The sequence below is a fragment of the Orcinus orca genome, chromosome 6, assembly GCF_937001465.1.
Source record: "Orcinus orca chromosome 6, mOrcOrc1.1, whole genome shotgun sequence".
Taxonomy (NCBI): domain Eukaryota; kingdom Metazoa; phylum Chordata; class Mammalia; order Artiodactyla; family Delphinidae; genus Orcinus; species Orcinus orca.
The window spans coordinates 111,647,955-111,668,277 of record NC_064564.1 but is presented as its reverse complement, the minus strand read 5'-3'; the positions used below and the strand labels follow the sequence as shown (position 1 = coordinate 111,668,277).

General features: G+C 51.3%; 1 protein-coding gene across 4 annotated transcripts in view; it reads right to left on the bottom strand.

The window, feature by feature from the left end:
- MVB12B (multivesicular body subunit 12B) overlaps positions 1-20,323 on the bottom strand; it is a 177,444-nt gene that overhangs the window by 66,022 nt on the left and 91,099 nt on the right. For 2 of the 4 annotated variants that reach the window (XM_004269214.4, XM_033427191.2), the window contains one exon: positions 12,345-12,439. The exons of 1 other annotated variant lie outside the window; for it this stretch is intronic. In XM_004269214.4, the coding sequence (XP_004269262.2) occupies positions 12,345-12,439 (95 nt within the window). Of the gene's footprint in view, positions 1-10,447; positions 11,319-12,344; positions 12,440-20,323 lie in introns of those variants that run through there. One more of the 4 variants, XM_033427190.2, reaches the window with a different exon arrangement.

Genomic DNA, 20,323 nt, shown 5'->3' with positions numbered 1-20,323 from the left:
TTACCAATTTCTGAGCTAGGATGGGGGGTTGGTCTTATATGACCCCAAGAAGTCCCCTGAACGGGGCAGGGTCCCTCCAGATGTGAGTTGTGAGTTCTCCTCTGGCCCTGCCTAGTGGACCAGCTGCCCCTCCTGATGGTATTTTAGGCGGGGTAGAGGTGGGGGTCTTACTGCAGGTGACTAAGCCCAGCGCTCCCTGGAACGACAGTGTCTGCGACAGCCATTCAGCTGCCATCTCTGCGGGGCCCGCTCAGCACAAGGTACTTCACATCCATTAGCCCTAATCCTCAAGATTCAGAAGAGGAGACGAATGAAATGTTATACAAATTGTCCAAAGTCACGCAGCTGGGAAGGGCGGATACAAAGGGTGGATTTCAAGAAGCAATCCGACGACAAATATCACCGAGCGCCTCCCGCGGGCTGGGCCCTGCTTGGACGCACACCAGTGAACGAGGCGCGTGGTCCTAACCTCCTGGGACGGACCCTGGACTCCAGCAGAGAACTGAGCACTGAACAAGACGTTGTAACCAAAGACAGGTCGCCCTCATTAGAACCGGGAAACCAGTCAGACGGCCAAAGTTTACAAGCAGCAAGAATAGCCAAGAGGCTTATGGCCAAAGAAGCTGCCCACGCTGGGCCTATACAAGGGCCAACCACCTTTGGCAGAAGAAGGGTGAGCGGGGCCTGCGTAATTCGTGAGCCAAAGGACCCTCTGACAGGAGTGACACTGACATTTTGTTAGCACAGGGCATATGTAAGGTAAACACAGGAGGCAATGGAACAGAAAGATGGGTGCGTTTACTGCCTCCAGATAGGAGGCGATTAAGTACTTCTAAGCGTGTCACCAGGAGCGATGCTTGGGGCCAACGAGGCACGCTTTCCTCTCTCCTTCAACGTTATGGATGTTGCCTCGCCAGTGGATCATGAGATCGTTCACACTGTAGAACAAGCCAGGCGCGAGAAACTGCTCTAAACAAAGGATCTCGAGCTTGGAGGACAGTTCTGCCTCACTCACCGTCTGAGACGATCAAAACACAAATCTGAGGAGTAAGGAGCCTCGTTCTCCGGGGTGTGTGATAAATACATCCTGTCCAAACCCTAGGCTGGAGCAGTGAAGATTGTGTTTTTAAACATAAAAGGTTAAGACCACCACCGGCCATTTATAAAAAGAGGGAAGAAGGCATTGGGTATTCAGGACACAAACACCAACTGCACAAAAACGGATGGATTCAGGTATTCTGTCCAGAGGGAAGGTGGCTTCACTGCTACAAAACAGATCAGAATGTCTTTTGTCCTAATGTTAGCAGTTAAATGCATTCGTCCTGACATCCTGTGTGACGGACAGAGAGGATAACTCCTGATCTCATCACCGAATTCCGTACAGCCATCCAACCTCTCCCTGAGTTCTGCCGACGCCCACACCTTTACTCACTAAGTTTAAAGACGCTCACCTGGAAGCTGATCCCCTGTGACTACCGTCATAAGTCAGCCAGGCTGGAGCCTGGGAGCTGGGCCACGCGGGAGAGCAGGAGAACCTAGGCAGTGGGGCCAGCAGGACGGGAGCTGCGACCAGGAGCTCAGGAGAGGGTCGCACAGGGTCTGGAATGGCTCAGTGACCTCAGCAGAGGCTGGCACCTTAGGAGGCCCAATCTAGAGAACGAAGCTTCAAAGCGGATGGCACTGAGGTGACTGTCAGTTCAAATAAGAGGCCTACTGTGGGCAGGGTCCGGGAAGTTGGGACAGGGGAAGAAACCGCCTACACTTCAGTCCCAAGGTGTGAAATGGTCTGTTTGCGCTGCCCACTGCCACCACAGGGCTGATGGAAGGCCACAGCAAGGGGACATCCAGGTGCCCAGAGCTCCGCACCCCACCCCACCCCCCGACAAAGGTCTCCGTCTCTGACACAAGACCAGCAGTAGCCTTGCCTACTGATGGAGAGGAGGTTCCTTGAAGCATCTGGAGTATTCCCTTTCCTGGTTGGAAAAGAATCTGAGAAGGGGTGGGAGGGAGGTGCTGTGGAATAATTACAATCATAATCAACACATCTATAGCACCTTCCACGTACCAGGCACGGTTCTAATCTTCACTACAAACCACTGCCATTCCCATTTAACAGACAAGGAAACTGAGGCCCAGAAAGGTGAAGCCGCTTGCCTAAGGTCACTCAGCTTCAAGTGAGGGGCTGTGTGCTCACCTCTTCACCGTTCTGCCCAGCAACGGCCAATAGGAGCCACACCGCTCTTGGCAGTGCCCTGCGGCCTGGGGGGTCATTGCCAGTCAAGGATCAAAGGCCTCACTCTGATGCGGTCCCAGAGATGAGGGGCCGGGGACCATCTGAGGTTGAAACAACACTGAGACCTAATAAACCGTGAGCCACTCTGGGTGTGTGGGTCCTTCCAACTTCAGTTGACAAAGGCAGGGAAATGGTCCACAGCCAGAAGGAGCGTCCTCCAGGCGGGGGCTGGGAGCTTAGGGTCTGGATGGGCTTGAATCTCAGCCCTCCCGCTCACTGGCAGTGTAACTGGGGGCAAATCACTCTCTCAAATCTCAGTTTCTCCACCTGTAAAATAAAGATACTTATTTTATGAGGCTTGAAACAAGGCTTGAACGTAGGAACTCAGCAACGCTGGCAGCTGTGCTGTATCTGTAAAATAGGGACAGTAGTAGTAACAGTACAAATCCTGAAGGTTTTCTTGGCAAGGATTTGTTGGGAACGCATGGAAAGGGCTTACTCCAGAGTCTGTACACAGTAAGTGCTAGAAGAAGGCTAGGTATTATTAAAATAAATGAATGCAATCCATTTTAATAAAAGCAAAAACAACTTCAGCTCCCTAAATGTGTTTAAAGAATTTCCCTTAATTATATCATTTCCCCCTCTCAGCTGACAGTCTATTATTGCGACACAGGGAGAGACAGAGATAGAAAAAGGAACAAAGGGCTAATCCGATATAAGCTGCTCCTAGGCAGGAGTGTTCGGTAAACCTGACGACTTCATTCGCCCCAGAGAAAACCTCTGAAGAAGTGCTAAGAGCAGATGAAGAGCTGGGATTAAGCGTCTTCCCTTTGTTTTCAGCATTTCTCTGGCTAGGCCTTCAGAAAGGACCACAATCACGCTGCCTGCCAGGAAGGGAATTACGATGGGGAAATGGAGGCATATTTCTGCTTAAAAACTAGACAAAGAAGGTAAGCATGCAGGGAGAAAGGTGTCAGAAAGTTGGTTTTTCTCTAACTGTCCGTGTCTGGGCAGTTTATAGTCAAGACAGCGTTTGGATGGAATTTCTCTGAAGTCTGGAGTAAGTACACATTTGCTAGTAACAACTCAGGTATCCCAACCCGAAAAACACACAGGCTCCTTCCCACACAACCCCAGCCCTGGGAGGTGGGTGTTACCACCCCTACCTTAGATACTAGACAGTGGTTGACACAGAGGAAACTTCCAAAAAGTATTAGCTGAACTACAGTTACATTTGAATCACTGATGTTGTTATTACAATTACTGATGTCGAGAGACGTGGGCATTTAGATCCAGAAACGCGTGGTGCCGAGCCTGCCATCACTGGGCTAGCCAGCAGGAGAGGCTGGGCCTGCACCCGGCTCTTCCCACTGCCTCTCCGCTGCCTCACTCGAGGATTTAAGAGGGGGACGTGGCCCATTAAACCAATGCCGCCTACACTCCGCCGTGCCTAAAAACCGAAGCGAGACTGAAGGCACAGCAGGGCGTGGCCACCTTTTAAGAGCACTGAAGTATCTGTCACCTAATAATATTTTTATTTTTCACGATGACGAAACTGGAAGAAGTCGTAACTTTCTCCTGCCGGTGGAGCACAGGAAAAGCAGAAATGAAAGCCTGGAGCGGAAGGCAGCCAGCCCAGCAGCACTTTTCCTCCAAAGACACCAAAGGCACGTTGGAAGATTTTATGGAAGTCGCCAGCTCACTCTGCCAAGGGCATCTTTCCTTCCTGCCCTCAAGCCAGCATCCTGTCACCTTCCCGAGAAGGGTTCATGGGCTGCCTGCCACGGAGAGCTGCCAACGTCTAAGTGACGATGCGTGACAGTGGGCCTCGGTTTCCAGGGGGTGCCGAGCCGAGCCCTGCCAGAGCCTTTGCTGCAAGTTTCTCTGGCCTGAGGAAGATGTTTTCGCTGTGCACTCAGAGCGCTCTGACTGCTGAGAAGTAAAATCTCACAGATAAAATCATACAAGGGAGCGCGGGGCCAAGATGAGCCAGTGTGTCCTGAGCGGCAATCCTCATCCAACCTTTGGGCTCCAACTCTGATCACAGCCCTGCAGGGGAGGCGAGTATGGAGGGAAGTGACATTCCCGCACTGCCTCCTGATTTATAACACACTCTTCTATATCCTGGATCCTCTCAGCAATCCTGGGAAGCTAGTGGGCGGTTACTGTATTATTTTCCAGGGGTGAATAACTAGCATTGAGTGACCTGCCCAGGGTAACATAACGCAGGGCCCTTGCACAGCTCCAGCCAGGAGCCATTCACATGCGTCGTGCAGTGCGGCCATTCACAGTGGCTCTGTGTGATGGCCCCACGTGCTTCTGACCCCAAACGCCCCGTCAGTCACATGCTGAACCTTCTTCCCCACGCTTCCCTCGAAGAGGGAACACGGGGCCTGGCACACGGCAGTGCTGTCTGCTGAATGAACAGGGAAGTAAACAGTCGTTCTGGTCTCTTTGCCTTTAATTACAACCGCATGGATTCAAAAAGGATTGAAGACAGCCTCCATCGTCTCTTCTAAACATAGCCTCTGCTGCCTCAGAGTGCTCCCAGGTGAGATCGCTCTAACACAAAGCAGTGTGGGAGGAGACCAGCAGCCCCAACTGGAAGGGACGCAGACAAGCTTCATGAAGAGGTAGTGTAGGAGCAGGGCTTCAAGGATGGGTCAGCAGAGAAAAGGAGAAGAGACGATGGGGCCACCTGGGCCATGGGACTGGCAGGGGCAGATGCACAGAAAGACACAAAGATGAGGACACGGGGAGCGACCTCGGCTGCTGGGCACAGAGGAAGGGACGCCGGACAGGTGGAGACTGGCCACTGACAGCCCCAACGCCAGGCAGGTGAGGTAGGAAAGAACGCAAGGTCTGATCTGAGAGGCTGTGCTTTGGGGACATGAGTCTGCCACCTGGGCAACTGGACTGAGGACTGATAAGCCAGGTCCAGGAAGTGCGAGGCACCAACACCTGGTACCTGCCGGGCCCGAGCCCAGCCAGCCCCGTAAGCGGGGACACAGGAGAACACCAGGGGACCATGCCTGATGCTCAGGTCCAGAAGATGCGCCGGGGGAACTGGACATGGCTCTGGACCTCATCTGTCGTAAGGTGACCCAGAGCCCAGCCAAGGGGTTTCAGGGTCTCTCTCCGCAAAATCCTAGCAGAGGCACTTGCAGAGCGGAGCACCTCGAGTTCCCAAGTGCCCTGCGTGTCTGCCCGCACAAACCGTTCATCAACTCCAGTGACTGCGGTGGCTGTATGAAAGCGCGTCCAATTAGCCAGGCCTCCATGGATACTTGCACTCTTGAATCTTCCGCATTTCGAAAGGGTTAAAGCTTATTATTAGCATATAATTTACAGTCCTTTCTCCCAGGGAAGGAATAATGCACAGTAAATGCCACATTCATTTTAATAATACATGTTACAGTCTGTGCCCAACATCTGCACAAAGGTAAAGGAGACAGATTTTTTTGACGTGTCCCACTCTGCCATCTAAACACAGGCTTTTTGTTTCTTAAGTGACGGAAGGTTTAATCAAGAAAGCAGGCAATTCATCAATCGAAACAAGGCAGCGTGTGAGCGCCTGACAGCACACACATGGTTGTGTACAGAGCAAACCTGGCCACCTGTCACCCGCACCTTTGCGTCAGGACGTACAGATACACTATGCAATAAAGTGCCCACCCACTCCCATTCACTTCTGCTTTTTCTTATTCGATTTTCCTTTGTTGTCAGGGCAGGAATGGATGGATAGACAAGGGGCGCAATGGCTGTTAGAGGGGATGATAAAACTTTATATGTCTTTAAAATGACTTATTTCCTCCTTGACTTGAGCACCGTTATTATAAATATTTTTTCACTTCATTGAGGAATTTTCCCCATATGCTATAATCTGGGGCTGCATCAAACTGACGTTCCTCCCGCGGATCCCTGCCACCCTCCCACGTGCTCACCCCCCACCTCTCCAACCAGTCCTAGGTGAGTCTGAAAATCCTCATCAGAGGATAAAGGAAAGGAGGGGTCTGAAGTTCAAGGCCACAAAAGCCGCGTGAACATGTCCATTAATGACAGAGGCCACAGGGGTACCTGCGAATGCAGAGGGCGATTCACATTACTCCGGGGCTCCCACTAGAAGCTGGCGGCCCTTCCCCTCCTATGAGGTTGTCAACCCAATCGCAGGCTGACACTCACCCACATGCATGGGAAAAGGAGAAACACACACACACACACACACACACACACACACACACACTCCCCACGCAAACTCTGCAGCATAAACGTGACATGTGGAGCAGCTGTCTGTTAGAACACCTTACACAGAAAAGAACAGCATCTCTCACACACCCTATTGTTTTAGTCCTTTGGTCTCTTCATTTTCTGGCCCAGCAGTGCTTTATGACCATTACAGTATTAAGTTTATTTCCGATATTCCAGGTGAGATTTTTTTTTCCTAATTAAAAGACAGAAATAATGTAATCACCAGAAATGAAAGGAAAATATGTTTGCAGTTGTTTGGTATGCTGCAGATGAGTTTTTAAATGATCACACTGTGAAATATACAGATTTTCTTTCATAATAAGATGAAGGGCTGATGGCAGAAATTTTATCCAGTTGGATGAAATATATAAATCATGAATTTCATAATACTGATAATTAAATGTCCATCTTCCAATTTAAATGAGGACTAGATTAAAACTGCATGGAGAAGGCTGATATTCAGAAATCATTAATTATTTTTAATTGCTTTGCGCTTTCCCGGTCTGATGTCAGAGTTACACGGCTCGTACGGGGTTCTGTGTTTCAGATAAAATTCTCCTTCTCTCTGCACGAGTGTCGTGGCTGAACTGCTGGCCGATGGACTCCAGCTTGTCCACTCTCACACGCTTCCTGATGTCAAACATCTTGAAAAGGGACTGGTTTTTAAGAGGCAACAGCTGTGCAGGGCAATAAGCTGGCTTTTCCAGCAATCAAAAAACAAAAGCAGAAACAAAAACAGAAACAAAAAAAAACCTGAAGAAAACAGAAAAACTAAAGGCAAGGTGACCACAGCCCCTGTCTGCCGGGTCGGTTCCAGGTTCCGGCTTTGTCCTGATGCAACTCTGTGCCCCTTTCACTCTCAAAAGTGACGAAGTGGAAAATAAGTCACGTGGTCAGCCTGGTGCTGACGGACAGATGAAGATGTCAGGCGCTAAAAGGTGCTTCCCTGCACCACGAGGCCTCAGCGCATTTCTGCACGTGGCTCATCCTGAAACTGTGGGCTGAGCTGGAGATGTTTGGTTTTATTACATGCTGGTTTTAATATGCCTCTGCTTTATTACTGTACTAATCTATACGACTGTGTCAGTTTTTTTCAAAACGGAGAAAAACAAGTTCTTTGGTAAAAATTCTTTACATGGCGCTATAAATCAGTTTATAACCACCACAAAAACAAGACTCTTACAGCATAGTGTCCCATACCTACTGTCACCTGTTCCTTAAGTAAAACCTGCCACGTGGCTGACAAGACATTCCTAGGTTGGAAAAAACAATCCTGGTGCCTCTGGGCTGAGCTGCTTGTTACAGGGACCCTCGGCACAGGTGGCCCTCAGGTTGGACAGGACGTTGGGGATCTCCTCTTTCCTGACGTCCCCCGAGGTCCCCAGCCTCTAAGGCACATGACACCCAGCACAAGAGCATTTCTTAAGAAACATCTCACTCAACTTCCAAACATTTTAGGGGTTCAAACATGAGTGGATCTGCCTCACATGGGCATACAGTCTGTCCTTATCAAACTCACGGAAAGGCGGCTGTTCCCAGCACCTTACAGGGCCCTCTGTACGAAGAAAAATTCATAAAAGCAATAGTTAGGCTCTCCTCGAACAACCAGCTTATTTTTAGGTTGTCCGTAAGGAACTGTTGACTCAGAACCAAATCCAGAATCTCTGCTTCGTGCAAAGCCTCACCCACAGCTGCACCCTACTTTGCTATCCTGTATTTTCATTCACTCCTACTTTTCCCCTTCCGTTTTCACTTTGTTACATGCATTTTTGCAGCTACCTTAAATCTTTCTGGAATAGGTGGAAGAGAAATGAGCAAACGGTCAGACACCTAAACATCTAAAAAAATTATAAGGAAACAAAAAGGGAGGATACCATCATCTGGGACTAAAGTAAAAGATGTTCAGGAGAGAGAAGATATTCTTTAAAAGAAAACTAACAGCCACTAAAAGTTCTGACAAGGAAACTTAGGAACTGGGGCTTTGGGACAGAACCTAGAGAAATCAACATGGCCCTGCAGCAAGTCCTCCCAGGAGAAGATCTTAAGGGCGTGTAACTGAGGGAGACACACCGATAAGAACATCGCCAGGAAAGAATGAGCCCATGAGCTGCCACTTATCACAAGTAAGGACAATTTAAACAGTGGTTTGCCAACCCTACTATATGCAGGTTACAGAGTGAGACAAACTGGGTGCCCACCATTTTATTTCATCTACTCTTTCAAAGAAAACCATCCACAAACCCTAAGGAGTGAATAACATGGTGATGGGGAATTTGAGGGGCAAGAAAGGTGAGCAGCCTGGTGCTTTCAAGCTCAGTCGGTGTCTGGGGGGCCACTGGGCACAAAAGATAAGTCAGTGGTCTCTGAGGAACATCAGTGGACAGGAGGTTCCAGGGGACTGAACAACAGAAAAAGATCATGTCCTCAAAAAGGGATAATAAGATAGTTATTGATCTGTGGCCTGGAAGTGATATCCACTAGAATTTGAAAGCATATGATGAGTCAAAAGACTTGCGAGCACTCAGAAAAGACGGCGATCGCTGGAATCTGCAAGGCTTCCCAAGAGCGTGACAAGTTAACATCGGTCCTATGTTGTTTCTTCTTTCGAGCGCAATATGTGCGATCACAGAGAAAGGAGACACCGCAAAGAAACAGAAAGGAGAGCAGGAAAATCCAGTGAAAACCACTATAAACACCTTGGCATGTACCTTCCCAGACCTTTAGATATACTTCTTAAAACGAGATCACACTGCACGTCCTGGCTGTCACTTAACAGCATTCATGCACATCTTTTTATGTAAATCAGAACTGTTTCTGATGCTTGAAAAGTTAAGGCCACTGTGTGGATGTCTCATAATTTAACCACTTGCTTTGAGACGCTTTTGATGCCCCCTTGGGCATTATACTTAGAACGCAGCAGCGCTCGCCCTTGTGGACAAATCTTTTTGCACATCTTGTATTTTCCAGAAGAAACTCCTGGAAGAGGAGGTGTGAGGATCAAAGGTGTGCTTCACGGCCATTCTGATGAGGGTACAAGATGGCAGAGAAGGGAATAAGCTTCTCAGGATTTCAGCACGATGTTCCTCACCCCAATCCTGTGGGCAAGAGAGAACTACCCACTGGCTGGACAGTGCAGAACAGTCGGCATGCAATGCTGACGGGACGCGTGGTACCCCAGATGGCTGGAGGGATATGAACATACGGTAAGACAGCCCCGCTGAACACGGGAGCACCGCGCAGAGATGGGCTGGGCTGCTCAGAGATGGTGGCCCAGACACTATAGGGTTGGAGCAGCAAATCAGGACGATCACCTGCCCCGGAGGTCATAGAGGGTACTCCCAGGCAAGGCAGACACTAGGCTAAATGCTTTCCTTCCTCCCCACTTCCTTCCACAACCATTTCACGAGCACCTCTGTGTGCTGGGGACAGAGCTACATGCTGTGTCCACCGGTCTCTCAGCAGCTCTGAGCAGTGTCTCTCCCTCTGCAGGCAGGACAGGGATGAACTGTCTCAGTGAAAGGTACAGAAGGAATATAAGCCCTTGGGAAAACAGGTATGCCCTTGGGAAAACACTTAAAAGTATATATTACTTTAATAACCATATGTACAAATTAAATGTGGGCTGCTCTTCAAACTTCTAATAACATTGTTTGGAAACCTACGTATCTTAGGAAGGGACCGCAAGCAAGGGGCGCAGTGATCAGATGGTTTCAGGAACGAACCAGAGCCGGCCAGGAGTTCGCACCAAAGGCTCAGTGCCTGACGCCCGCTGCGAACGTGTGCCAGAGCTGCTTCGGGAGGAGAACAGTCTGGGGATTCGTTCCACTACCAGCAGAGCGCCAGACATCATGGCTTTGGGCACTGTGCACGGGCTGGGGGCTGGGGCACATGCTGCCTTGACTGTTTTTGGAGTGAACCACTGAAACCTTAACTTCGCAATACCAAACTGAGACATGCCACTCAGTGCCAGATACTGTTGGAACGGGGTGGGGGTGGGGGGGCGTGGTTTCTGCTCCCTTTTAGCCAGAATGGCTCGCAGGCAGGCTGCCGCTGGGCAGGCCTCCCAGCTGCATGCACCACGACTGCGCAGTGTTGAGTCTGCCGGCCTTACGGAGCCCGCGGGTCCCGCAGGGCACGCCTGGCGGCATCACAACAAAGCAGTCCTGGACCCTGGCGGGGCACTCTGGTGCTGCCACCACCGAGGAGGCCCGAGCTGCCTGCTGCCCTGGGCCACAGCCTCGACTACCTCTGTTTGGAAGATAAAATCCAATTGACTGCCACTTACGCAAACGTAACAGGAAGTTTCTGAATGGCTTCCCCTGCGTCTTGAGACTGTTACCTCGGTATTGCTAAACTAACAGCTGAAATGAACCCAGACAACACCTCATCAAAGCCGCGGGGCGAGGAAGCAGTGGCCCAGAGGCAGACAGGAACATTCCTGCCAAACCAGAGGAGATTTCACTCTGTGGGCCCTTCTCTGCAGAAACGTCAACAGCTGGGAAAGCCATCAGAGAATCCAGGTACGGTGGGGGCAGCCGAACCCTGTGGCTGGAAAAAGATTTGCGAGCTGGAGGGGAAAAAAGTCATCTGCTGTGACTGAGCTCTCCTCATGTGCATTGGGAACGGGGCCGCCCTGCTGGATTTCACAGACCTATTTTGCACCACTCTGCCACCAGGCATCTGGGGAAATATTCAGCTTTTCTACAAAATAGGTCATCTTTCCACACTTGTTATGCTCCTTGTCGACTCTGCTGAAATAGACAGCGCACAAAAGAAATTCTCCCTGGAGATGCTTCTCTTCGACAACACGTTCCCGCTGCCCTGGGGAGCTTGGCTCCTGGAGAAAAGCCAGGATGAGGGCTTTGAGAACATCCCCGTCCTTCCCCTTCCCCTTCCCCTTCCCCAGCAGGAGCGCCACCCAGAAATGGAACGACTGGCCTTTGCTTATACTTCCAAACCTATTAGGGCGTGATCATAACAAGAAAAACTAATACTGACACGAATTATACCATTGTTCTATTTCATCTGTTTAGTAACCTGAAGTTGCAATTTTTAGAAAAAAGATTACCTTTCAAATAACCGATTCATTATGGTACATGAATGAATGCCATGTTCCCGTGTTCAAAACATCACTCTCCATTAAGGGTATGTGCTGGTAAGTGGTACCGATTTGCCATTTCCCCCTTATATACAAACGCCCCCCAACTGGAGGCCCTGTATAATCAGAGTCAAGTTTGTGGGTCTCCTCAGCTCTTAGCAAGTCACCTGCCCTGCCAGGCACCTAATGAATCTCAATTCTGTAATAAGGCTTGTAAGTTTTTTGAAAAAGGAAACCAGGACTGACCAAGTTCCTGCCAAGGTAACACTATCCATTTCAGGGCCGAGTTCAGAAATCACAGACTCATACGATGGGGCCGGGGGTGGGGGAGACGCCAGCGCACCCGCTGGTCACAGACCTGGCTTTGAGAAATGAGCGATGAGGACAGACGTGGATACGGAGGGCAGGCGGCACCAGGCCTCAGGTCTGCGGGGTCCCCAGTCCCCGCGGGGAACCTGCCCTGGATCTGGTAGGTGAACGATGTGGTGACTATTCTCTGGAAACCTCCCTTCAAGCTTGTGAAATCCACGCATTGTTTTTCACCATTAGTTTCAAAACATGCTGAGGATCTGGCCCTTCACTAAGCGCTGCGGCGACACAGAGGAAAGGGAAGGCCTGGTCCCTGCAGGGAACAGGCCCCCTGCAGGGGTAAAAAGAGAGGTAAGACACACAGATGCCGTTAGCAGCCAGGAAGCACGTAGAGGGAGGCGGTGCCTAGGACACAGATGCGCTAAATAGCTGGCCCTTCGCAGCGGCCGCACGTACCTGATATGGCATACAGATTGGAGTGCTGGTACCCATAGTCAGCCCGAGTGCTGTTCCTGCCTCGGAAGGTAGCAGGGAGCGTGAGAGAGATGTGCCTGAGAAAGACAGAGGAGAAAAAGGAGGTTACAGGGTGCACGGAGCAGTCCCCAAGGCTCAGAAAGCACAGGCGCCACCAACAGCCCACAGAGCCCGGGAAGCGGGCAGTCCTGGGACCTCCGCCTTCTCAAGCAGGACTTGAGCTGCCCCACCAGCTCGAGCCCCCCTAGGAACTCAGAAGTTTCCAGACATCAGTGGCCACTTTTTTCCATATAGCGAAGGACATTCAAGAGGAAGAAAGGGTTTCCCAAGCCTTAAGTGACGTGGCAGGTGCCCCGAGGAAGTGGGTGATTTAATCTTGATCTCTACCCACTGGGCAAAGTGCACCAGTGGGACCAGGATGCTCAGCTCTGAGTGCAGGACTTGGTTTGCCCTGTTGTCTTGGTCCCATTCCCCATCCAGTGGCTTCCACTCCTGTCCCGCGGGGCTGTGGAGGGTCACAGCCCAGGAAGCACTTTGTGAACGAAGGCGTTAGGTGTTATTACCACGTGTGTCCAGGAAACGAACGCCCACTGAGAACCACAATGGCACGTTCCCCTGAACTGCTGTGTCCGCACGTCCCCCTCAGGTGGGAGCACACAGTAGGTGCTCAGAAAGTACCTTCCATCGACCCAGCTCGTCTTTTATGGCGCAGGCGTTGGCCATTAAGGCCCACGCTGCCCACACATAAGCAGGTATCGATCAAAACACATAATCCACTTGTCGCGGTCATCAGCTGCCTTTAGTGAATGCCGAGAAGAAAGGTTACAACGATAGGAAAACCATTTAAAACCCAACAGGTCTGGGGGACAAAAGCAACACAACTGCCTCTTCGTGGTGTGACTGGGGGTTGGTTTGAAGTAGCTCAGTAGCCTGAGCTCTGGTCACACACAGTCATTTCTAAAACGGAAGAGGGGTGGGTAATGATCACATAAAGAAAGCTCACGTTCTACATGCTGCCCTTGCCACACAACAAACGCGTGACCTCCCAGAATGACTCTGGGCGGGGCCTGTTCCCACAGGCCCCCGGAGGAGCTAACATCTGTGCCACCGGCCGGCTGGCTGGACCAGGGAGTGGGGCCTTGCTGAGCGTGAGTCCTGTGTCCACGGCTCAATCCTGATGAACTGAGGATGCAGAGGTGAGCTACCCCCTGCAAGGAGCTCTCAGGCTGGGGGGACAACGGAGCAGGAACAAGCCACTGTGCGACAGGACACGTGCTCGGAGGAGAATAAAAACCACGTGCTGAGTGAGCACGAAAGCAGGCGGGTGGGGCTTCCGGGGACACTGCCTCAGAGGAGGTTGCCGGTCTTACAGGAGGAGACAGGAGCAACGGCAGTCAGGGAGAGCTGACTCTGCTGCAGGGTAAGGCTGCCTGCGGGAGACAAAGCTGGGGCCAGACCGAGAGGACACCAAACGCCGCACCAAGGGCTCATCCGCTTGGACGAAGGTTCTCACGCTCCGTTCTGCGCGTCACAGCACAGATGCAGGCACTACTGCTAACCATACAGACTCACAGTCCCAGCTCCGGGGAGTCTGGTTCAGTGGGCCTTGGGTGCAGCCCAGAAATCTCTCTGACAAGCCCCAGCAGTGCCTCTGAAGACAGGCCGCGTTCGGGAACCCTGGGAGGGAGAGGAGCAGCTGCAGAGGGATTTGACGCAGTTGATCGATGCCTCTGACCACAGCACTTAGTCAATGAAGCTGAGCAAACAGAAGAATGAGTTACTGACTGTGGTTGTGGGTGAGCAGAGCTAAGATGGTGACAGGCGACCCTGCAGAGCGGGCTCGCCCTGAGCTGGGCCCCGGCGTCTACAGATTCCAGGGTCCTCTCGTGGCCCCGCACATCGCCCCCGCAAGGCAGGTACAGGGCCCGGTGCAAAACCATTGGGGGACCTGTCAAATGTCATTAAGAATTTCAAGATGGCGACAGCGGAGGCGGAGCGTTAAACCAAGCGCGGGGGCCCTCCTGAGCGCGGGGCCCTGTGCGATGCACTGGCCGCACACCCGAGAAGCTGGCCGGGGGCAGGTGTCGGCACTACACCCACTGTACACCGAGGGCTTTTCCAGGAGCCGGGAAAGAACCCACACCCCGAGACTGCTGTGCCCCGAGAGCCCTAAGAAGGTGCATCCCACCTAACTAAGGACACGGAACATCTGCGCGGTGCGGCAGCCGCTCCAGGAAGCTCGCAGAGGAGGTGGCGTGTTGGCTGAAGCTCGGACGACAGGTGCACCTGGGTGACTGCACAGAGGGCCTCCTCCTTGGATGAGAAGACAGGGTCAGCCCAGCCATTCAGCTGTCAGAGATGGTTGAGCAAGCCGTGGCCCACATCAACCCAGATGGGTGGGGGAGGGGGGACTCGGGGCGGCAGGACAGGCAGGGTCCCTGCTTTTGCAGAGCTCACCCTGCAGCGGGGGACACAAACACGTCCATGAAGTTACAGGAGCAGCGGCTGACGCAGGGCAAGCAGGAAGACTGTCTGCACTCCCCCGAGGAAGTGCTGTGCCGGTGGGGAACTGGCGGTGGGCAGGGTTGGCGGGGTGAGGCAGGGAGGGTCTCTGAGGCATCTCCTAAGCAGCAGGAGGTCTGGCTGAGGGGGGACCTGGAAGGAGGCCGGGGTGGTCAGGGCCTGAGGCTAGGGAGAGGGTAGGGGACCAGGCTGAAGAGAGCTTCGGGGGCCACGGCACCCAGGACCCCACACAAGCTCTGACTTTATCCTGAAGGGGTTTTAAGCAGAGAAGTGACGAGATGCAATTTACAATTTTAAAAGATGACCTGCTTGAAGGAAAGTGAGGGAAAAAACCGAGATGCCACCGTAGATGGGAACAGAGCAGCCAGTCACAAGGAGGACTGTCATGGAACTGCAAGCAATTATGCAGCACCTACTGCGTGCAGACTCAACAATTCCCGTCAATATCACCTGCTGTGACCCTCCAAGTGAACGGTTTTGGGGTAATTCTACGGCCCACGGAACTTAAGTGTATGCTAGAGAATCAAGCTGCCCGGTTCCTCAGCTGCCCTGTCCACAGGGACTTCCTGGCCGAAGCTGCCTGCCTCTCTGGGGCAGCAGGTTTTGCCTGGCTGACCCCACTCTGCAACTCCTCCTTCCCTGGCCTAGTTCCTTCTGTCTCGCAGCAGCCCCTCCTGGCTCCTCCCCAACCTCGTGAGGGCTGCTGTTGGCAAGGGTTCTGGTTTAGCGTGTGCTCTCACTCCACACACTTTCCCTGGGCAACCTAACCCACATGTGTACCCTGGTTTTAGCCATCCTCACACACCAGCCCGCCTCTCCAGACTCTTGTCACTGCTTACCCCTCCCTCCACCAGGAAGAGTGAAGGTCCTGTACGTCTCTGAATCTGCCACGTTTTTCCCCTGCCTCAGCCTGATTCTTCAGCCACCCCACTCCCTCCTCCTAGAATCCCCATTTCCTCCCTTACCGCCTCTTCAAACTCCCCTTCGTCCTTCAAGACTCCACCTAAGCATCCTCATTTGGTAAAGCCCTTGCTGGGCTTGTCCCAGGCTAGATGGGTGTCTGTGCATCCTCTCTCACTCCAGTTATCCCAAGACACCTTCTCAAGAGCAGGACCAGATCAGATCAAGTTGGTACCCCATTTTCTAGGACAATTTCTTCCCCAGAGCAGACAATCATTGAACAAATGGCCGTTGAACAAATCGAGTGTTGAACCTACGGCATTAAAACCCCTGGATCTTTTTGGACATGAACTGCTGCTGCCTCTACTATTGCATTTTCGCCTGTGTGTTTGCTGAGTTAGACTCAGGGGGTCTCTGGGAGACCCATGACACCACACATCCCACTCCCCTCTGCTACGGAGGAAAACAGGTATGACGTAAGAAGTCAGTGGTGGCAGCAGCCAGGAATTTACAAGGGAAAAAACCGAAAAAGTTTCTGATCACATACGATAGACAATGTGGGGCTGATGCGGTAAATGGGAAATTAAAAGAGATTTCAAGTTGCAGGCCTGACTCTTTTACAGACCAATTGCTCAACAGGAATCACTCAAATTGAAATCAGGTTACCAAAAACTCCAGCTCTGGTGGCTGACGGTCAGGGGGACGGGGCAGCATTAAGACCAGACAGTGGGACGGCCCCCGGCCAGAGAGGGCCATAGGGAGAGGGGTCCCTGCACCACAAATAGCTGCTGTTTTTGCATTTTCACTTCTATTGTTCCTGGACATAGGGAGGAAGGGACGTGGGGACAGGAGAACGAAAAGGCACACCGAGGCCTCCTGTTAATGCGAGTGGACAGTTTGGGCCGAGGAGACAGATCACCTGTAGTTAAATCAAACAAAAAAGTCCCCTGCTGAAGGAGAAGTGGCCCAGGGGCGCTCAACCTCCTATCAGCCTGAAAGTGAGGACGGACAGGAACGTCCGTGCAGTCAGCCGAGCCTCAGAGCGAAATGAGATTCTAATTCCTCAGCATCTGGTGGGGACCCACCTGCCAGGTGCTGGGCTGGGTTCCTTCACGTATGTCACCTTGCCTAATCCTCTCAGCAACCTTTTTAGGCAGGAACAATCACTTTCAGTTAACAGAACAGGAAACTGAGGCCCTCCGAGACGAAGTTGACAGAAGCGAGCTAGAATTCATGAGCAGGTCGGTCCACGTGTCCTCTGGAGGTTACCATCCTCATCTAAAAGTTGCCCTGATGGATCATCTTTACCATCAGGTACGCAGAGTGAGATCACTCAACCAGGAATCTGGGGTCCACCCTGAGATGCCCGGGACTCAACCTGTCTGCCACTTACTAGCTCAGTGACCCTCACAGGTCACAGTCCCTCTAGTATGGGAAAAGGGAAAAGCTACAGGCAGATTTGGACACCCAATGGAGGCAGTGCTGGTGTAGTGGTGAAGAGTACCGAGCCCAGAGTCCACCCGACATAGGTTCAAATCCCAGTGCCACCAGCAGGGGCTGGGTGCCCTTCAGCAAGGGGGTGTTGCCTCCCAGTGCACAGACGCAGGCCGAGCCGACAGCACAGCACCAGGACGTGCCAAGCACGTGGCAGTACGATTTCTGTTCTGCTTCTTCCCCTTCCTGCCCCCCCCCCCCCCCCCCCCCCGGCACTGTTTTAAGCCCCGCTCGTGAGAGCCTCAGTACAGGACCACTATGAAACGCCTGTACCTTCCCTCTGCATTAGAATGAAACCTGAGCTGCCCCACAGCTGGAGGTCCTGCCAGTTCTGGCCCATCCCTCCTCTCTGACCTGGGCTTGTCTGTGGTCCCTGCACTCACACCCTCCAACCTCACCAGCTGCTTTTGGTCCCCTCCTCCCCTCACTCGCATTCCCTCTTTGGGGCCTCTGCACTTGAGGTTCCTGCTTCCCTCAGGCACCCCTGGGGAAGCACCCCGCCTCTCTCTGGTGGCGCTCCCCCTCGACACTCACTTCCCTTTCTGCTGAGCCCTTCCCGCTTAACAGGACTGTCGATTTCTTTATATGTGTCACTAGGACACGATCTCCGTGACACTTTCTCTTTCCACCGTATCCTTAGTGCCTACAACAGTGCCCTGCACACAGTGGGCACTTAAAAATTATTAGGGAGAACCCTAGAAGATTACCTAATGCTGTTGAATGAACCAATGAATCCAATTCTGACCTGTAATTAGAGATCATTTGGGGAAACTTACAGGAATTACCTTTGTCATGGCATTGCTTATAAAGCCAAAAAATGGAATCAAATTCAGTATCAAATAATAGGGGACTGCTTAAAAAATTACAGTACAGCCATCTGATAAAATATTTTACAGTCATTTAAAATATTTTACAGACTACTTAATAGCCTGAGCCCATGCCCATTACCATAGCGCCTACTGAGAAAAAACATAAAACCCTTATTTTTACACTTGGAATTATAATCAGTTAACCCAACACTCTTTGGCTTACTGCCCATAACCTGATGATCTAATAAGATTAAAGGGATGCCCCACTCATGGCACTGGGTGTTGCTGGAAGAGGAAAGAAAGAAGAAGCCGGGCACTTCAGTAGAACGTGGGCGCTACACACTCAGCTTTTCTGAAGCACCTAAGGCAGGGGAGTTACAAGAACGAGTATCAGACAAAGCTGAGACGGCATCAAACAAAGCTGAGACCAAGTCCATGACCATGATGCTGGCTGGGACCCCCCCAGACGGCAATTTCAGTGGAGTCATTTCAATGGGCCCCGAAGTCGTTGATCACGCTGTGATCCCTCTAGCTCACTCTGTTGATCTAGAAGAGTGTATTTTAGATTTTAAGAGAGTTCATAAAGATCACCAGCAGGCCAAGGAGAAGTAAGCCCAAGAACTCAGGAAACTGGCTCTACCTGGGGTGGCACCTAGAGATGAAGACCCTCTGGTACCATCCCCAGTAGGTCTTGGACCACCGGAACAGGGGACTGACCGTTAGAGGCCAGCAATTTCTGCCACTTGACTCAAATGATGGATCATGATTCCAAAATCTGTTTGGCAACCAGAGAATTCCAACTAGGACAGCCCCTGAATCCTAGGGGAGTTTTACCAAGCTTTCCTCCCTGTCCCCCACCCCCAGAATGGCCCAGAGAAGACAGGGCACACCCTGCAAGCCATCACGTCTCTCTGCACGGGCCCTGGCTGTTCCGTAATAAATAGGTCAGCATTGCACGTGCTGCCAACCACAGCTCCGGCTAAATAGAGGCTGAGGGAAATTCCGTTTTTTTCCCCCAAGTCAGTCTTTGGCGCCTTATTCAATTAACATGGCCACTAAGCCGCAGACAGCTCCATATAAGAGCCCTTCAGTTACAGAATACATTTTATTATGTGACAACAGTTGCCAGCACGATTTATTTCCTTTGATGGGATTCTGCTTTTTCCTTGTTAATTTAAATCTGTATTTTCTAGTGCTGATTCCAGGTCTGTGTGAATTTTTAAAATGTTACCATTAATCTTCTGAACCCAGTGGCCACATGTAATGGAGATGGCTCTGCCCGGGCAGCCGCGATGCCGGCTCTCCTCCCAAACTGTTGGAGGGCAGCGCTGAGGGGCCCGTGGCTGGTACGGCGGCGGTGGACTCATGGTTAGAGACAGATGTCACTTCTATCTTCCACCCCCTGCGCGTGCGCGCACACACACACGCACACACACACATTTGCAACCAACAGATTTTGTGGTGTTAAATCACGATTCCCATTCTGTTTTCTGGCTATATCAAAACCACCTTCTGCGTGCAGCAGCAGTTTTCCATGTGTGCTCCAGGGACCTCCAGGGGTTCCTCAGACTCTCTCAGGGAGTCCACGAGGTCACCACTACTTTCATAATAACACTAAGACATCACTTGCCTTTTTCTCTCTCATCCTCTCACGAGCAGACAGAAAAAACTTCCAGAAGCTTATGAGGATGTCATCACTCTGACGTCTGCTTAGGTAGTCTCGTGTTTTACGTTTTTCTCAGTTTTAAGTTTTAATAAGGGAAATATAGATAAACATAACCCACATCAACAAAAGCTCTTTTGAATCCTCATTTTTTTTTTTTTCTCCAGCAGGATGGAATCCTCAAGTTTTAAGACTATTAAAGTCCTAGACCCAAAAGTTTGAAAGCCACTCTTCTAGGACAGTGTGTTAAATGTAACTCTGTGGAGGCAGGTGTGTGGCTGTGCGACCTCTGGGTCAGGATGCTCCTTAGACACAAGGGCCCTCTGAGTCAGAAAGACAGATATCTAAACAGTATATCACCCAAATAATGAGAAATAACATTTGTTTACTCACTTTCACTGGTATAAAGAAGCATTAGTTGAAAATATTTAAAAGACTGAAAAAAATTCAAACTAGGAGGATGAAATGATACATGTCCTAAAAAGACATCAGGACTATATGACTTGAAGGGCCAGACGTGGCTCTAGCCAGGCTCCAGTCACCAAGCGCCTACAAAAACTAATGAGAACAGA